The following is a 16,231-nucleotide window of genomic DNA, read 5'->3' as shown; positions in this document are numbered from 1 at the left end:
TTCATATAGGAAATAGCAAAATGCATGAGAAAAAATAAATATATATAACGACTTGGTGCTAGCCATTGTAAATTCAGAGTCACTCACCCCAACAGTGTGTGTGTGCTGGAGGTGAGCCAAAGCTTGGGAGAGAGGGGGTAGTGTGGTGGGGGTACCTGTACCAGACAGGGGGAGACAGGCCAGGGCAGATGGGAAACAGATTGCCAGGTGGAGTCCAAGCAGCAGTGAAGTAGGCAACGGGAGTAGGTGTCACACCCACTTGGGAGAAGCTTTTATTTCTGGAGGTAGATTTCTTGTAGAAAATGCCAGTGGATGGTCTCTGAACAGCGGGAGGGGGCTTCAAATGCCTCTGGGTTTTGGTTGGGTAGGCTGTGAGAGACTCCTGCCACTTGTTGGGCTCAAAGGCTTTGACACCTCTCACTTCAACCCTCAGTGCTAATTTAAGTTGTATCTGGTCTGTCCTAGCAAGCTTGGTAGCCCTAACTTAGCATTCAGTCCCCATAAACTAAAATATATCATTGTAATGTACTTTATTTTTTATTACCTCTGATGCAGATTATGAATTCATTAGTGTTAACTGCACCTCAGATTGCAGCCCAAGTAAAGGCTTCACAGAGTTCAAGTAGCAGACACATCTCAACATCAACTGTTCAGAGGAGACTGCGTGAATCAGGCCTTCATGGTCGAATTGCTGCAAAGAAACCACTACCAAAGGACACCAATAAGAAGAAGAGACTTGCTTGGGCCAAGAAACACGGGCAATGGATATTAGACTGGTGTAAATCTGTGCAATGTTCTGATGAGTCCAAATTTGTGATTTTTGGTTCCAACCGCCGTGTCTTTGTGAGACACAGATTAGGTGAACGGATGATCTCCGTATGTGTGGTTCCCACCGTGAAGCATGAAGGAGGAGGTGTGGTGGTGCTTTGCTGGTGACACGGTCTGTGATTTATTTAGAATTCAAGGCACACTTAACCAGCATGGCTACCACAGCATTTTGCAGCGATATGCCATCCCATCTGGTTTGCACTTAGTGGGACTATCATTTGTTTTTCAACAGGACAATGACCCAACACACCTTCAGGCTGTGTATGGCTATTTGACCGCGAAGGAGAGGGATGGAGTGCTGCATCAGATGACCTGGCCTCCACAATCACCCGACCTCAACCCAATTGAGATGGTCTGGGATGAGTTGGACCGCAGAGTGAAGAAAAAGCAGCCAACAAGTGCTCAGCATATGTGGGAACTCCATCAAGACCGTTGGAAAATCATTCCTCATGAAGCTGGTTGAGAGAATGCCAAGAGTGTGCAAGCTGTCATCAAGGCAAAGGGTGGCTACTTTGAAGAATCTAAAATGTATGCTACCGAATAAAGTTAGCTAGTTTAGCCTACACAAACACTCGGTTCAAACAGAGGGGGATGCAATGTTAGCTAGCTGGCTATGGCTATCCAACACTGAAACTCTTCCAAGTCAAGGTAATATTTTTGTTTTATTAATTTATTGCCATCAGGGCCCGCCAGTTGAACTGCTAAACTGCTTGCTGTCTAGCTATTAGAATTATGTTGACTATGATGTTAGCTAATATGGTGACAACGATGTAGGCTTGGAAAGTTTTTTTTCCTGGTTACAGACATCGGATGTGTTGTACACTGAAGTCTACAAGCAAAGGGAACAGGTGAGAGGAAGAGAGCGCGTAGATGTGAGAAGGAATTATCCAACGACCAAAGGGCTCATGCTGTTTGTATGTGGCTGCTATGAAAGTGAACTGTGTTTGCGTGTGATTCATTCCGCCGATTCTGTTGGAAAAAACGTTTCTTGAACGAAACAGGGATAAACACATCTGAATTTATCCAGTAGAAACTCTCGTTTGCAACTGTTGGACTATTACACCCTAGATCAGCTAGATGCAGGCAAGAGTGTGCAAGGTGGTAGGTATTGAATATGTCACTGTCTGTCACCTTGATTACTCAAATTTGTCTCAACCTGTGCACCTATGTTGCAAGCTTTCATTCATAGGCTACGTTGTAGCAACCTCATGGTGGGTATAGGAAAATGTTGAGTATCATGTAGTAGCCTAAACCTGTCGATGTTACATTGAGCTGGATGGATGGAATATGAATGACGGTTATCCAATGTGCAGTAATGGAAATAAGACCATGCTCATCATATGTATTACTCTCCCTCATCTTAAACTGCACCGACTGGCACTGACAGATGTTCAATTTTCCATAAAACACAAACTATTTTAAAGGTGACCGTTATAGGTTACCAAGTCACATCTCTGTAATAAGTGTCCCCTGAATGATAGAGAATGAAACATGGTTTAGGCTTACAGGTGTTTGATGACTGAGTTACTGGTAAATAAACCCAGTCCAATTTACATACTGTAACAACATAACAATCCTGTTGCCATGGCACGTCTCCATGGTGTGGTCAGTTGCCATGGTCTGAGTGTGTGCCGTTCGGCCCAGGAGGGAGGGTCTTCTTAATGAGCTCCCCTCCCCCTTTCACGGTACCCAGGTGACGAGCCCTGTGCGTGCGTGCGCGCGCGCCTTCATTAACAATTAAACACACACACACAGGAGAGAGAAGAGAGAGACCATAGACACAGTGAAAACAATCTGCTCGGCATGCCATAGAAACGGCAAAGCAGGGTAACACTATCCTGGTCAATTGTTTATCTACCTATCAGCACCCATGGACTTATCTACACTTCACATAAGTTACGTTAAAGCAGCAGTCTTTTGTTGAAACACCCGCTTCTTGGTGAGGGATTGGGCTGGAGAAATGTAACCACTCTCAAATTCATATACATAGCTAAGGATGCAAGAACTGACTATCCAGTATATAAAAATGATAGATTCAAGCATGTTTTGAGGATTTACATTGTTTGTTTATGTTTACAAACAATGGAGTTAAAACAAGCTAATATTTTGTGTTCTGATGGGGTTTGACAGTTTAAGCTCATGAGGCATTTATCAAAAACTACAGTTGAAGTCGGAAGTTTACATACACCTTAGCCAAATACATTTAAACTCAGTTTTTCACAATTCCTGAAATTTTATCCAGGTAAAAATTCCCTGTCTTAGGTCAAATAGGATCACCACTTTATTTTAAGAATGTGAAATGTTTGAAAAATAGAGACAATTATTTATTTCAGCTTTTATTTATTTCATCACATTCCCAGTGGGTCAGAAGTTTACATACACTCAATTAGGATTTGGTAACATTGCCTTTAAATTGTTTAACTTGGGTCAAACATTTCAGGTAGCCTTCCACAAGCTTCCCACAATAAGTTGGATGAATTTTGGCCCATTCCTCCTGACAGATCTGGTGTAACGGAGTCAGTTTTGTAGGCCTCCTTGCTCGCACACGCTTTTTCATTTCTGCCTACATATTTTCTATAGGATTGAGGTCAGGACTTTGTGATGGCCACTCCAATACCTTGACTTTGTTGTCCTTAAGCCATTTTGCCACATCTTTGGAAGTATGCTTGGGGTCATTTTCTATTTGGAAGACTCATTTGCAACCAAACTTTGACTTCCTGACTGATGTCTTGAGATGTTGCTTCAGTATATCCACATAATGTTCCTCCTCATGATGCCATCTATTTTGTGAAGTGCACCAGTCCCTCCTGCAGCAAAGCACCCCCACAACATGATGCTGCCACCCCCGTGCTTCACGTTTGGGATGGTGTTCTTCGGCTTGCAAGCCTCCCCCTTTTTCCTCCAAACATAAAGATGGTCGTTATGGCCAAACAGTTCTATTTTTGTTTCATCAGAGCAGAAGACATTTCTCCAAATTGTATGATTTTTGTCCCCATGTGCAGTTGCAAACCGTAGTCTGGCTTTTTTTATGGCGGTTTTGGAGCATCTTCCTTGCTGAGCGGCCTTTCAGGTTATGTTGACATATGTCGTTTTACTGTGGAAATAGATACTTTTGTACCTGTTTTCTCCAACATCTTCACAAGGTCCTTTGCTGTTGTTCTGCGTTCATCTCTAGGAGACAGAATGTGTCTCCTCCCTGGGCGGTATGAGGGGGTTTGGAAATTGCTCCCAAGGATGAATCAGACTTGTGGAGGTCTCCAATTCTTTTTTCTGAGGTCTTGGCTGATTTCTTTTGATTTCCCCATGATGTCAAGCAAAGAGGCACTGAGTTTGAAGGTAGGCCTTGAAATACATCCACAGGTACACCTCCAATTGACTCAAATGATGTCAATTAGCCTATCAGAAGCTTCTAAAGCCATGACATAATTTTCTGGAATTTTCCAAGCTGTTTAAAGGCACAGTCAACGTAGTGTATGTAAACATCTGACCCACTGGATATGTGATACAGTGAATTATGAGTGAAATAATCTGTCTGTAAACAATTGTTGGAAACATTACTTGATGTCTTTAACAAACTAAGATGTCTTAACCAACTTGCCAAAACTATAGTTTGTTAACAATTAATTTTAATCACTCCAACCTAAGTGTATGTAAACTTCCGACTTCAACTGTACATTCTATAAGAATCAATTGGTATACAGTACTAGTCAAAAGTTTGGACACACCTAGTCATTCAATGGTTTTTCTTTGTTTTGTCTGTTTTCTACATTGTAGAACAATTGTGAAGACATCAAAACGATGAAATAACACATATGGAATCATGTAGTAACCAAGAAAGTGTTAAACAAATCAACATTCAATTTATTTTAGATTCTTCAAAGTAGCCACCCTTTGACTTGATGACAGCTTTGCACACTCTTGACATTCTTTCAACTAGCTTAACCTGAAATGCTTTTCCAGCAGTCTTGAAGCAGTCTTCTCTCACGTCACCCCGCTCCTCCGCTCTCTCCACTGGCTTCCAGTTGAAGCTCGCATCCGCTACAAGACCATGGTGCTTGCCTACGGAGCTGTGAGGGGAACGGCACCTCAGTACCTCCAGGCTCTGATCAGGCCCTACACCCAAACAAGGGCACTGCGTTCATCCACCTCTGGCCTGCTCGCCTCCCTACCACTGAGGAAGTACAGTTCCTGCGCAGCCCAGTCAAAACTGTTCGCTGCTCTGGCCCCCCAATGGTGGAACAAACTCCCTCACGACGCCAGGACAGCGGAGTCAATCACCACCTTCCGGAGACACCTGAAACCCCACCTCTTTCAGGAATACCTAGGATAGGATAAAGTAATCCTTCTCACCCCCCCTTAAAAGATTTAGATGCACTATTGTAAAGTGGCTGTTCCACTGGATGTCTTAAGGTGAACGCACCAATTTGTAAGTCGCTCTGGATAAGAGCGTCTGCTAAATGACTTAAATGTTAAATGTTAAATGAAGGAGTTCCCACATATGTTGAGCACTTGTTGGCTGCTTTTTCCTTCACTCTGCGATCCAACTCATCCCAAACCATCTCAATGGGTTGAGGTTGGGTGATTGTGGCCAGGTCATCTGATGCAGCACTCCATCCCTCTCCTTTGCGGTCAAATAGCCCTTACACAGCCTGAAAGTGTGTTGGGTCATTGTCCTGTAGAAAAACAAATGATAGTCCCACTAAGCGCAAACCATATGGGATGGTATATTGCTGCAGAATGCTGTGGTAGCCATGCTGGTTAAGTGTGCCTTGAATTTTAAATAAATCACAGACCGTGTCACCAGCAAAGCACCCCCAAACATCACACCTCCTCCTCCATGCTTCACGGTGGGATCCACAAATGCGGAGATCATCCAATCACCTACTCCTCATCTCACAAAGACACATCTCACAAAGACGCTGCAAATCTCAAATTTGTACTCATCAGACCAAAGGACAGATTTCCACCTTCCGTCTAATATCCATTGCTCGTGTGTTTAGCCCAAGCCAGTCTCTTCTTCTTATTGATGTCCTGTAGTAGTGGCTTCTTTGCAGCAATTTGACCATAAAGTTCTGATTCACGCAGTCTTCTCTGAACAGTTGATGTAGAGATGTGTCTGTTACTTGAACTCTGAAGCATTTATTTCGACTGCATACTGAGGTGCAGTTAACACTTCATGTATTCTCTGCAGCAGAGGTAACTCTGGGTCTTCCTTTCCTGTGGTGGTCCTCGTGAGGGCCAGTTTCATCATAGCGCTTGAATGTTTTTGTGATTGCACTTGAAGAAACTTTCAAAGTTCTTGAAATGTTTCTGATTGACTGACCTTCATGTCTTAAAGTAATGATGGACTGTCGTTTCGCTTTGCTTATTTGAGCTATTCTTGCCATAATATGGTCTTGGTCTTTTACCAAATAGGGCTATCTTCTGTATACCACCCCTACCTTGTCACAACACAACTGATTGGCTCAAACGCATTAAGAAGGAAAGAAATTTCACAAATTAACTTTTAAAAAGGCACACCTGTTAATTTAAATGCATTCCAGGTGACTACCTCATGAAGCTGGTTGAGAGAATGCCAAGTGTGCAAAGCTGTCATCAAGGCAAAGGGTGGCTACTTTGAAGAATCTCAAATATAACATATGTTTTGATTTGTTTAACATTTTCATGATTCCATATGTGTTATTTCATAGTTTTGATGTCTTCACTATTATTCTACAATGTAGAAAATAGTAAAAATAAAGAAAAACCCTTAAAAGAGTTGGATGCGTGCTGTGTTAAGAAGCAGTGCAGCGTGGTTGAGTTGTGACTTTCAACCTTTGTCTCTCCCGAGCTCGTACGGGACTTGTAGCGATGAGACAAGATAGTAGCTACTAAACAATTGGATACCATGAAATTGGGGAGAAAAAAGGGGTAAAAAAAAAAAATTACAAACTTTTGACTCGTACTGTATATCATTAATTTATCCAAAAAAGTCCAAAAATGTATGTAGCAACTGCAGTTTCCCACTCTAAGTACAATCAAATAAAACTCAGAGGGGCCATTTTGTTCTTTGCAGGTGCTATGTAGTTTTTTTTCTTCTACAGTACAGGTTTTCGCAGTGTAGGTTTGCTTGAATTCAACCCCCCCCCCCCATTCAGTATTTTTGTTTTGTGACAGGTGATGTTTTTGTACATTGGCCACTTAGACTCAGACTTATGTATTACGACTGACGGTTTTTATAGGATCTGCTCGCTCTACAATTATAACAGTAGCAAAGGTAGTGTTTGTCTGGCCTTTCATAGCTAATCAAAATGGAGCCGGCAGGAATTCTTCTAATCCATAAACCCTGGGAGATTTGAGTGTGGGCAGCCGAAAGGGTTGTGCCCGCCCTGCCTCAGCCCTTTGCTGCTCTGTACTTTGCATAAGAGCTCAACCGGGCGTTGTGCCGCGCTGTGGTTGGTTGGTCGGCGGCCTGAAGCGCTGATGTCACGGGTCGCTGTAGGTGTGCCTTATTGATGAGGGCCTGTGGGTAAAGTGAGAGGGCCAGGTAGAGTGACACAGTAGAGCACAGGGGGACAAGGAGATCTGGAAATGTGGTGACTGCTGCTCTCAGTGCACCTCTGAGCTTCTGGGTCGGATCTGTCAAGACCAAGAGTACTACTGAGGGGAAAGAACTTAAACTACGGTAAGCCTAGAAGTGACCACAGCTTTTTATGTGAGTGACTTGGCTGTCGTTAAGGGGAACTGTTGCATTTGAAGTGTTAATGCCAGCAATCTCTTGGTTTATACCGACCTGCGAGGGTATTAGGGGTTGCTTTGTTAGGGAGGGAGGATGTGTTCTTTGTATGAATGGTTGTGTTGTATGGCATCTTTGCATATGGGGAACATACAGTACTAGTGTTCCCCCAGGGCCACTGCTGGTAAATCGTTGCCGCTACTCCCATCATTTTCAGGATGGTAAAACGTTTTCAATGGAAAGAAATCACAAGCGAAACACTGATTACTCTGCATAGGTTCTGAGGGGAAAAGGAAGCTAACAAGCCAGACATATGACTTTGCAAAAACATGTCACTTTATCCAATAAAGTTAGAGGTTGTTTTAAGGACCAGTCTTATGTTGCACAATGTCTCTTTTTTTTCATTAGTGAAGGCTTTTTCCTGCAATGATCCCCTCACTGAAACATACTTCATATGTGTGATGTACTTGCTCATATCTTTCATATGAGCTACTGAATTATTGACAAAGTATGAACGGACACTTGAACGCTCATTGCTTCTCCATTTTAGTCGTCGTCCATGCAAATTAGATGTATGTTTTGGATGTTAGTAGTGATCCATGCAAATTAGATGTATGTTTCGGATGTTAGTAGTGGTCCATGCAAATTAGATGTATGTTTCTGATGTTAGTAGTGGTCCATGCAAATTAGATGTATGTTTCTGATGTTAGTAGTGGTCCATGCAAATGAGATGTATGTTTCTGATGTTAGTAGTGGTCCATGCAAATTAGATGTATGTTTCTGATGTTAGTAGTGGTCCATGCAAATTAGATGTATGTTTCTGATGTTAGTAGTGGTCCATGCAAATTAGATGTATGTTTCTGATGTTAGTAGTGGTCCATGCAAATTAGATGTATGTTTCTGATGTTAGTAGTGGTCCATGCAAATGAGATGTATGTTTCTGATGTTAGTAGTGGTCCATGCAAATGAGATGTATGCCACAGCGCGACCACATTGACCCGTTCAACAGTAAAGTAAGAAGAAAATACAGAAACCCGCTAAATGAACACAGATCACGGCGTCTATCCAGCAACCAAACATCAGTGTGATGGGAGGTGTTGGGATTAAGGGTGGTTACGGTGGAGTAGGGGTGGTGGTCTTGAGACTTTGTACACGGGTCTGCTACCTATTATGATGTCCCTCAATCCCTCAGAGGATGACCATTAAACCACCTGTGGATTTCGCTACTCACATTACACACACGTACACACTTCGCTAAGTGCTGCTCTGGGACCTTGTCTCTGACAGCAGATGTAAGTCAACAATGTAAATGCACCCATAAAGCCACATAGGACAAGAAAATATAAAATAAACAACAGGACAATATACAGGGAAAAGAGGGACGTCACAGCCTTTGGGGATCACTGACAATTATTTCTGCCTGTGTGTACATTGTCTAGGATTTTAGACATCTGTTGGATGTCTCTAGGTTGTCTCTAGGAGGTACCTCTCGAAAACTAAATGAATGCGATTTAAAATGTAAATGACGACATTTGCCGGTTGTGATGCTCTTGTTTTTGTGCAATTTGACAGGCAAAATGAGTGTCTGAAATGAGCACGTTGACCCGATAGCTTCGAATGTAATCAACCGCATTCTCACTTTATTCACTTTCTATGAATATAGTATAATCCTGTATCTGATTGATTCGTTATACTCTGTGGACTATAAACAATGTACTTGTCTATCTATAGTGATAAGTACAGAGCCCAAAATAAGAAATAGTTTCCCCCTCGTTCTACTGCTTGGTTGCTGGGTGGTATTTCGTAGAGTACAACTATTTCATGTGTTTTTGTGAGCAGGACTTCTTTAAAAAAGCACACACTCGGGCTGTTCTATCTCACAGAATAAGCCTGGCCATACTTAACTGAGGTGAGGAGATAGAAAGGAAAGAAAAGGCCCACACATCCCAGCTTTTCTTAGTCAAGCAATGCTTTCAATGCAAATTGTCGTAATGCAATACTTTGCATTAGGTAAATACACCCCCCCCCCCCCTCAAAAAAAAAAAAAGACGTAGATGGAAAAGCACTCCATTGGTGTTTAGTACACAAGATTAAAACATATTGAAGAAGAGGTTTGGGATCAACTCATATTTACTTACTGAATTGAAATAAAATCCCACTGGGTACAGACGTCAGTTCAATGTCTGGTTTTGATTCTCATTTGGTTGATTTATCAACTAACCATGAAATCAACAACAAATGTCACCATGTCATATGATTTGGGTTAAAGGTTGGGTGAAAAAAAGACTAAATGCCTTTAGGTTGATGACTTTTTGCAAATCCATTCAGTTTTCCATGTTGATTCAATATTGTCACGTTTTTTTTTTTTTTTAAGTTGATATGACGTGGAAACAAAGTTGATTCAACCAGTTTTTGCCCACTGGGATTGTCCCCAACCTTGGACTACAGCAGTATCTTCAATGGTCCTAGCTATCTTTGAAACATGGGTCTATTGTGTCAGGTGTCCAATGAACTTTCTCCTCAACAAGTGGCCTAGAGAGCTCGGAATGGGAAAGTGAGAAACCCGGAGATGAAGGAGCCATCCCACTGGGCACACCATGTCATTTCAACGGTGAAATTTGGGTAATATTTGGTTGATGTTGATCAGTGAGATTTCAACCTTTTTTTACCCACTCAAAAAGACAGCTATAAGTTTGTTGAATTCCCAATGTGTGATAAGTATGCTTTCAACCATTTAAATGATCAGCCAAATTCCAATAGAAAACTGTATTTTTGGTTTAGTTGTCATCTAAATGTGTTATCTGCGCTTTCAACTAGGGCCGGGACGTTACCAGTATCGTGATACTCGTTAGTATCGTGGCAAGGCAACAAAACAAGAAGCGGATTTAAGTTCTTTAGGAATACAGCCCTAATGTTGAAAACAAACATCATTATGTTGTCATTCAGAGTCACATGTATTTATCTTCCAAGCTATAGCACACCCTATTTTACATACTGCATGTTTTTAAAGGACCAAAGAGTTTGGTCTTCTTTCTGTTTTCTTTTTTGCCATGTAAAAAATATTTAGATACTGGTATTGTCCTGGCCCTACTTTCAACCATTTAAAAGCACAACGAAGGTCAAATGGGAATACAATGTCAGATATTTTGTATCTAATAGCACAACCAAATGACCTGGATGCCAGTTGAGATTACACTAAACGTACATGGTGCAAGTGATCAATGCTGTTCAAGATTCAGCACAGATTACAGCAATTGTGAAGATCTCCAAGGACCTGCGACCTTTGCGTACTATCGTTAACATGCATGCTTTCTATGATTACATAAGAAGACATTTAGAGTTACAGTAGGCTTACCTCAGTGGCCATGGATGTGTTACTCATTTTAAGGTTGAACAAATACAGTTACATTAGTTTGCAAGATAGCCTTAACGTTAGGATACTGTATTAGAAAAAGATGATTGAATTGTTTGGTTGACAACACATCATAGTTTAATCTGAGCTGTGGCTCAATCAAATCAAACTGTAAATGCACTTTTAAATAAGTTTGATTTATTCCTGTTCTTTAACTTGCATTTTTGGTTTAGTTGGAGACATGAATCCAACATATAATTTGTTAACTTGTCGATAGGCTATTTACTGTATTACAAAATTGATATTGAATTGTGTGTGGTTGTCAACAAATTCCAGTTTGTCTACAAGTTAATAATGAATATGTTGGATTTACGTCTCTATCTCAACCAAGAATCAAAGTTGAAGAGTTGGACTATCTCAACTAAAAATGCAAGTTTAAGAATAGGAGTTCATCTAACCTAACTTTAAATACATTTCATTTAACTTAAGTTTGATTTGATTTAGTCGTTTTCTTTCAGTTAGATTTTTGGTTGAGATAGACGTGGATCCAACGTATTGATGATTAACTTAGAAGTTACATTTCAAATCGACAAAAGCTTGAATTCCTAGGCCTATATGTATTGTATATTTTTAGTTGAACCCTGGGTTAAATGTAAACAATAACAGTTGATGACTTTGAAAATGCTATATAGGCCTAAATAGCATCATTGATGATATACTGTGTGACTTATAAAGTATGGTTACATTTCATTTGCTCTGTTAAAACTACCCTTTGGATGACTTTGAAAGCAACAGTGAATATATTTGGTAAGAGGTCTATCAATAATCAGTATCATGTAACAATTTCAAAGATTTTACTGAGTTTCATTAGGCCCTGTTCTATGGATTTCACATGACTGGTAATACAGATATGCATCTGTTGGTCAAGTAGAGTAGAGGCGTGGATCAGAAAACCAGTCAGTATCCGGTGTGAACTCCATTTGCCTCATGCATTGCAACACATCTCCTTCGCACAGAGTTGATCGGGCTGTTGATTGTGGTCTGTGGAATGTTGTCCCACTCCTCTTCAATGGCTGTGGGAAGTTGCTGGATATTGGCGGAAACTGGAACACACTGTCGTACACGTCAATCCAGAGCATCCCAAACGTGCTCAATGGTGCCGTGTCTGAGTATGCAGGCCATGGAAGAACTGGGACAGTTTCAGCTTCCAGGAATTGTGTACAGATCCTTGCGACATGGGGCTGTGCATTATCATGCTGAAACCTGAGGTGATGGCGGCGAATTAATGGCACGACAATGGGCCTCAGGATCTCGTCACGGTATCTGAGTGCATTCAAATGGCCATCGATAAAATGCAATTTTGTTTGTTATCCGTAGCTTATTCCTGCCCATTCCATAACCCTATCACCACCAGGGGGCACTCTGTTCACAACATTGACATCAGCAAACCGCTCGCCCACACGACGCAATAAAAGGCCACTCTAAAATGGGCAGTTTTGTCACACAACACAAGGCCACAGATGTCTCCAGTTTTGAGGGAGCGTTCATGTAGCATGCTGACTCCAGAGCTGTTGCCAGAGAATTGAATGTTAATTTCTCTACCAAAAGCCGCCTCCAGCATCGTTTTAGAGAATTTGACAGTACGTCTAACCGGCCTCACAACCGCAGACCACATGCAACCATGCAAGCCCAGGACCTCCATATCTGGCTTCTTCACCTGTGGGATCGTCTGAAACCAGCCACCCGGACAGCTGATGAAACTGTGGGTTTGCACAACCAAATAATTTATGTACAAACATTCAGAAACCATCTCAGGGAGACTCATCTGCATGCTCGTCGTCCTCACCAGTCTAGACCTGACTGCAGTTCAGCATCGTAACCGACTTCAGTAGGCAAATGCTCACCTTCGATGGCCACTGGCACGCTGGAGAAGTGAGCTCTTCGTGGATAAATCCCGGTTTCAACTGAACCGGGCAGCAGACATAGGACCAACACTTTACATGTTGCATTTATATTTTTGTTCAGTATGTTATATATTTACTCACTGCTCATTGGCCCCTTTCTTGTTTCTACCCAGCAACTGACTCCAGGAGATCACCACGATAAGCTGCGTCGGGTGGACTCCAACAGAAAGTCTCGAAACTTCAACAAGCAGCCCAGCACCGGGGACTACTACAAAGCCCTGGGTAGCGACACAGTCGACAACCGTGGGATCAGAGCCATGGCACCTAACGAGGAGGTAAGCAGGACCAGACAACAGGGGTTGTTCTCCAACTCCATTCCTGGAGAGCAAACTGGGTGTGCAAGCTTGTGTTCCAGCCCAGCACTATATACCTGATTCAACTTATCATGGTCCAGTTGATTGCCTGCAACTGGTGTGATAGTACTGGGCTGGAACACAAGCCTGCTCACCCAGTATCTCTCCGTAGTATATTCACTGTAGAAGAGGGAGACGTTTGTTTGGGGGGATTTGATAAACACAAGATCAGTTCTGTAATAGTCAAGTCAGCCGCACAGCGTTTTCAAGCTGTTGATAATCAAAATGGCTGCCATACCATGCCCTGTTAGAGTCAACTAGCTGGCACCAACAGGATTGGCTCCTGTAGCGGTCGGTCAGACCAGTGCATCCCCCAGTGACTGCCTTCTAATCTAGCAGAACTCTGTTCCTCCCAGGCCCCAATCCTCACCTCAACCCAGGTCTTGCTGCCTCACCTGACAAGCCAGCATAGTGCAGCACAACTCTGTTGCGGGACAGAGAAAGAAACTGCTGTCCTAAAGGGCCACAGACGGCAGTGTGTCTCTGTGTTACATAACATAACATCTGATACCAACCGATACCAAAGGATACCGCCTGATCTCCGCCCTGTTGTGAAAACTCACTTGCAAAACACAGGCACAAACAAACCGATTACTGTTCCATTATCCTCAAAGTGAAGCTAACCAGGACTGCACTGTACTACCAGGGAAATTACATTTTAATGAAAACTTGGCTTTATAATAAATCTGTGCTTAACCTTTCAAAGGTTGTGCTAAGGTATGCGATTTGGCTTCTCTTTGCTTCTTAATATTGCTGCTGCTGTAACATTGCTGCCACCCACTATGTGTTGTCTGTTTTCTGCTAGTCCACCACCACCCCAACTGTTTGGTTCTTCTTTTTGTTCCCGTTAGGGGGATTGGTATATCTCGCTCACTGCCTGTAGTTGATTAATAATGATAATAATTGACGCATTGCTCTGGCAGTAAGCTCCCCTGAACGAGCAGAGCCTAATGCCAAAACCACATGTATTGCAATCTATTTTCAAATAAATGGTTTAACGAATACGTGGGTTTCCTGTCTGAACAAAAACAAATAGTCTATATAAACTAAAATGGTGTTTTAGATGTTGTGTGCTGAAAAGAACGTGCAGATACATATTTCCACAGACACGCATCATGAGGTCCTGCGCGCACAGTCAACGGCCCCATAATGTCATAGGTATCGACAGTTTGGTGTCGAAGGCCACTATTGGGTGTAATCTACATTGAGCCAATTCGGACCTTGTGAGTCTACATGTAAAATTGGTGTGCACTCGGTGCACAAATTATGTTCAGAGGTGCTAAGTACTCTCGGCCAGCAAACACTATTCTGAGCCCTTAGTATCACCCAGTGGTGTAAAATGACTTTAAAGTAGTACTTAAGTAATTTTTGGAGATAACTTTACTATTTATATTTTTGACAACTTTTACTTTTACTTCACTACATTCGTATAGAAAATAATGTACTTTTTACTCTACATACATTTTCCTTGACACCCTAAAGTTGTCGTTCAATTTTGAATGCTTAGCAGGACAGGAAAATGGTCCAATTCAAGCACTTATCAAGTGAACATCCTACTGCCTTTGTTCTGGCAGACTCACTAAACACACATGCTTTGTTTGTAAATGATGTTGGAGTGTGCCACTGACTATCTGTACATTAAAATAACAAGACAATTGTGCCGTCTGGTTTGCTTAATATAAGGAATTTGAAATAGTTTTTTTTTATACCTAAGTATATTTTAGCAATTCCATTTACTTTTGATACTCCTCAGTATTTTTAAAACCAAATCATTTAAAACTTTTACTCAAGTAGTATTTTACTGGGTGACTTTTACTTGAGTCATTTTCTATTAAGGTATCTTTACTTTTACTCAAGTATGACAATTGGGTACTTTTTCCACCACTGGTGTCCCTGTCCCAGAAAGACCCTAGATTATGCCATATTCACTGCATTATTATGGGCGCGCATTATTATTCCCACGGGGTGTTATAGACAGCAAGTGTCTAATTGGGCCGTCATTATAGAGTCAACTACTGTACATCTGTCACAGTATCATTTTCCCTCTCCTCCCACATACAATAATGTTATGGCTCGAGCCAAGCACTGCTAGACTGTCTTTTGGGATGTCTTTCTGTGCAGTCAGGGGTGATATGGTTCATTGGTTCCTACCATTATTACAACTTCCTTTCCAGCTGTCAAGGAATGAGATGATAGAAAGATCACCATGGGGGCTTTTTTTTTTTTTTTGACGGTGCAAAAATTGGGAGATGTTTACCAAAAATAATAAATAATTAGCTCCATTTCTTCTTTTCCGATGTCCATGGCAAAGGGAGTGATTTTATGGATGGGTTATCAGCTAACAGTAGTGCGTGTGCGATTCAATGACAAAAATTGCTTTTGACTAACTGTCCGAGTATTTAAAATGATCTTTTTGTAACATCTCTACATTTTAGCTCTGTCAAAATGAGACCCTTCATATTTAAGATGGACAGGTATCTGTTATGTTTTGACTGGTGGAATACGAACTAACCATTTTCTATTTAATTTTTATGATCCAATCAGGGTTCTGTGCTATTGGAGGAGCCAGCCGAAAGCCCCGCCCCCAGCCCGGAGAACGGCACCACGGAGGAGTTGTCCCTCCCTCCTCCTCTTCCTCCTCTCCCGCCTCCCCTCCCCATCAGCAACCCCACCCCGGCACCCCCTCCTCCCCCACCACTGCCCTCGGAAATGCCCACCTACCAGTACAGCCCTTCCTCAAACACCAACCAGCGACGCCCCTCCTCCTCTTCAGGAAGTGAGTGCCCACTGCCGCTACCTGTAGCTTTCGCGCTTTGTCTTTATTTTGCTTTCCCCGCTTTCCCTTTCTCTCTGTTTTCACTCGCTCTTTCTTTCTGACATTGTGCTGCAGTTCATTCTGAATAAAAAAAATGTCATGTTATATTTGCTACTGTATTTTAAATGGTTCATTATGGCTTTTTTTGCCTGGCCATTGCATTTCACAGATGGCAAAACCTGTGCGAAGTGTCAATAGACTCCT

At 42.0% G+C, this 16,231-nt stretch overlaps 1 protein-coding gene across 1 annotated transcript in view; it reads left to right on the top strand.

Annotated features, from left to right (window-relative positions):
- espn (espin) overlaps positions 1–16,231 on the top strand; it is a 98,774-nt gene that overhangs the window by 46,694 nt on the left and 35,849 nt on the right. The window contains 2 exon segments of the mRNA XM_065020660.1: positions 12,973–13,134; positions 15,757–15,988. Of these exon segments, the coding sequence (XP_064876732.1) occupies positions 12,973–13,134; positions 15,757–15,988 (394 nt within the window).

Source organism: Oncorhynchus nerka, linkage group LG7 (assembly GCF_034236695.1).
Source record: "Oncorhynchus nerka isolate Pitt River linkage group LG7, Oner_Uvic_2.0, whole genome shotgun sequence".
NCBI classification, from domain to species: Eukaryota; Metazoa; Chordata; class Actinopteri; order Salmoniformes; family Salmonidae; genus Oncorhynchus; species Oncorhynchus nerka.
This window is presented reverse-complemented; position numbering and strand designations above follow the sequence as displayed.